Here is a 2629-nt window from a genome sequence, read left to right on the forward strand (position 1 = left end):
GCATCTGGGATCTTCCTGGTATCGAACCTGACACCAGTTTGACAAGTCAGCGCGATATCCACCCCATTCGCTGGGTTTTTGTTTGCTAAAATCTAAACTTCTCTGACGACTCACAAGACATCAACGACTCGTCGCCAATTCTTCGTCTTGTCTTCCCGAACCTTCAGGCGTCAGGGCATGAAATAGACCGGCGCTAGCTTCGCCGAGCTTGTCGCGACAAGCAAGTCTGAACAGTTAACTTCCTTGCTCTCCCCATCCTTCACCACGTCCGCCATCTTCCCTCCCAAGCCAAATCATAAAAGCCACTTCTATTACCTGCCGCCCGAGGAGCCTGCCAGCCCATCCCGTGCTGCCCTCTGCTCGGCTCGACATCAGACAGACCCTACATCGACATACAAACGTCAGGCTCTCCGACCCCCAAGTCAACGCTCCCTTACCTTTTGTCTCTTTTGGTGTCTTTTAAATTCGAACCACTACCGATCCGACACCTTACCACGCGACTTCATTACCCGCCGTCGGTGCCGCCTGGTCGAATTCAGACCCCCCCTTCTCTTGCGCTGCGACACGCCCGGCCACTTTTCCTCTTTTTTTTTTTTTGCTCGGTCGAAGCACATAAGCTTGGAAGAGAGAAGAGAGCTCCGCGCGCCTTTCCAACCAGCTTTCAACGTACGGCTCGCTGCCAATTAGTATCTCCGACGTGCCAGGCTACTGTAGGAACAGAGGGAAGGTCAGAAAGTCGAAGTCCACCGGTTTAGTTCTCCGCCGCACTTAGACGCGACAATTGGACGGTCTTGTGACCGGTCCAACGGCCCAACCTGGCCTTGCTGTACACATCGCCAGCTCCGTTGCCGCCGGCGCACACGGCAGGCTTGCCCTCGGAGCCGACCGGCAACCAAGCCCCTCGTGGGATGGATGATCCCAACCGCCGTCGGAGGCAGAATGAAGCGCCCATGCATCCCACCTCCAACCCAAGATACAACGTTCAAGATCCCTTGCAGCAGCGCCGCACCATGGCCACAGGTTCGACGGAGCGGTATAACCGGCCGGCGCCGCTCAACACTTCGCCCTCACAGCCACGGGGCAGCATGGGAAGCACGGGTAGCTACAGCACGTACAACTATCAGGAACCGGTAGCGGGCTCTTTCAACGCGCCCATGGCGACCAACACGATGCATTACCCCTCGGGATACGGCCAGGACGGCCGTCCCGCGCAGAATTTTGGAGGATACAACGCAGCCATGACCATGGGCTACGATAACTTGGCTGGCGCGACGGGCTCAGTTTACGATAACCAGGCACAGTTCCAACGGCAGCCTGCAGCCGCTCCCATCTTGCCAACAGACGTGTCGACGTCGTACTTCTCCAACGATCCAAGCAGTAGCACAGGAACATCCAACATTCCCCATGCGCAACCCGCGAGCGCCACGGCGACCGCATATCAACAGCCGCAAATGGCAAACTACCAGACCAACATCTCCAATGTGGGCGGGATGCCGCAGCAGACAGCGAGTGCCGATGTATCAATGGAAGAGCAGGATTACGCCGCCACGGGTGGCTTGGAGGAGAAATGGATGGAATACCAGTCAGCACTGCGGGGTGTCTTCCAGAACGTCCGCAACGGCGTGCTCGAGAGCGCTAGCCAGTCGCTCCTGGATGTGTCGAACTGGCTTTTAACGCAAGTCGTCGATCTCGGTAAGCATCGGAAACCACGCGCGCCACGGCCCTGTCTTGGTCCTTATGGGCGACGTTACTAACACCATGATTCTGCAGGCCTCAACCTTGACGATCAAAACCTACACGGAGACCGAATCAAGCTCTGGAACGACTTCAACCACGCATGGCTCGCGCTTTTCCAGATGCAGAAGGACATGATGGAGCCTGGAAGGCAGTTGCAACGATCGCAGACCCTTGTCACCAAGGAAGGCTTGGAAAAGATGGGCAAAGAGCTGGTCCGGCTTTGCGACGGCATCGAACGCCATGGCCTTGTCGATTACCAATACGGGGTTTGGGAGCAGCAGATCATCGAGAGTAAGTCTTGCGCAGCCCCTCTGGAAGCTATCATGGAGGCCACCATGGAACGCTGACGATCCCCCTAGTTCTTGAGGCTTGCCTCGATCAATACGAGGCAAACGAAGAATCCAGCGGCAACGGCGGCGGAGCCCAAGCAGGATCCGGCTCCCATCAAGGGAGCAGATAAGGAAGATTCGAGCAAGGGATCGGCCGGCTGCTCAGCCTCGAGACCAACCCCAAGAAACGACTACATATTGGGCCATGTGGAAAGGCCTGTAGACGTATTCGGGAGGTGCGCTTGGGTGGGCGGCTTCTTTGCGGACTTGTTATTTCTCCCGCACACCCAGGACGGCCTCATTTTTCCTTCTCCCCACCATCCCCTTGCCAAATGTACATTCTCGGCATTCGGGACGTCTTGTTACGAGAGACGGATACCAAACACGATGTCACGCGGACTTGGAGTTCATCAGGGAGGATAACTGCTCTCATCATTTTTCGCATTCCAACAGGTGGTTGGGCAGGTATCAGGTATCTATGTCAGCATCCTCGATGGGGTACCCATTCGTGGTTTTCTTCTTTATTTTGCTATTCCTTTCTTTCTTTCTTCCTTTCTTTCCTT

The 2629-nt window shown here is 55.9% G+C and overlaps 1 protein-coding gene across 1 annotated transcript; it reads left to right on the top strand.

Annotated features, from left to right (window-relative positions):
• Window positions 1–1010: 1010 nt before the first annotated feature.
• ColSpa_09501 (uncharacterized protein) lies at window positions 1011–2197 on the top strand (the record flags this gene model as incomplete). Its single annotated transcript, XM_049275713.1, has 3 exons — window positions 1011–1692; window positions 1771–2028; window positions 2097–2197. 3 exons carry the CDS (start codon window positions 1011–1013, stop codon window positions 2195–2197), a joined length of 1041 nt encoding a protein of 346 aa, XP_049131670.1.
• Window positions 2198–2629: the final 432 nt, after the last annotated feature.

Source organism: Colletotrichum spaethianum, assembly GCF_022836535.1.
Source record: "Colletotrichum spaethianum MAFF 239500 DNA, contig28, whole genome shotgun sequence".
Lineage (NCBI taxonomy): Eukaryota > Fungi > Ascomycota > Sordariomycetes > Glomerellales > Glomerellaceae > Colletotrichum > Colletotrichum spaethianum.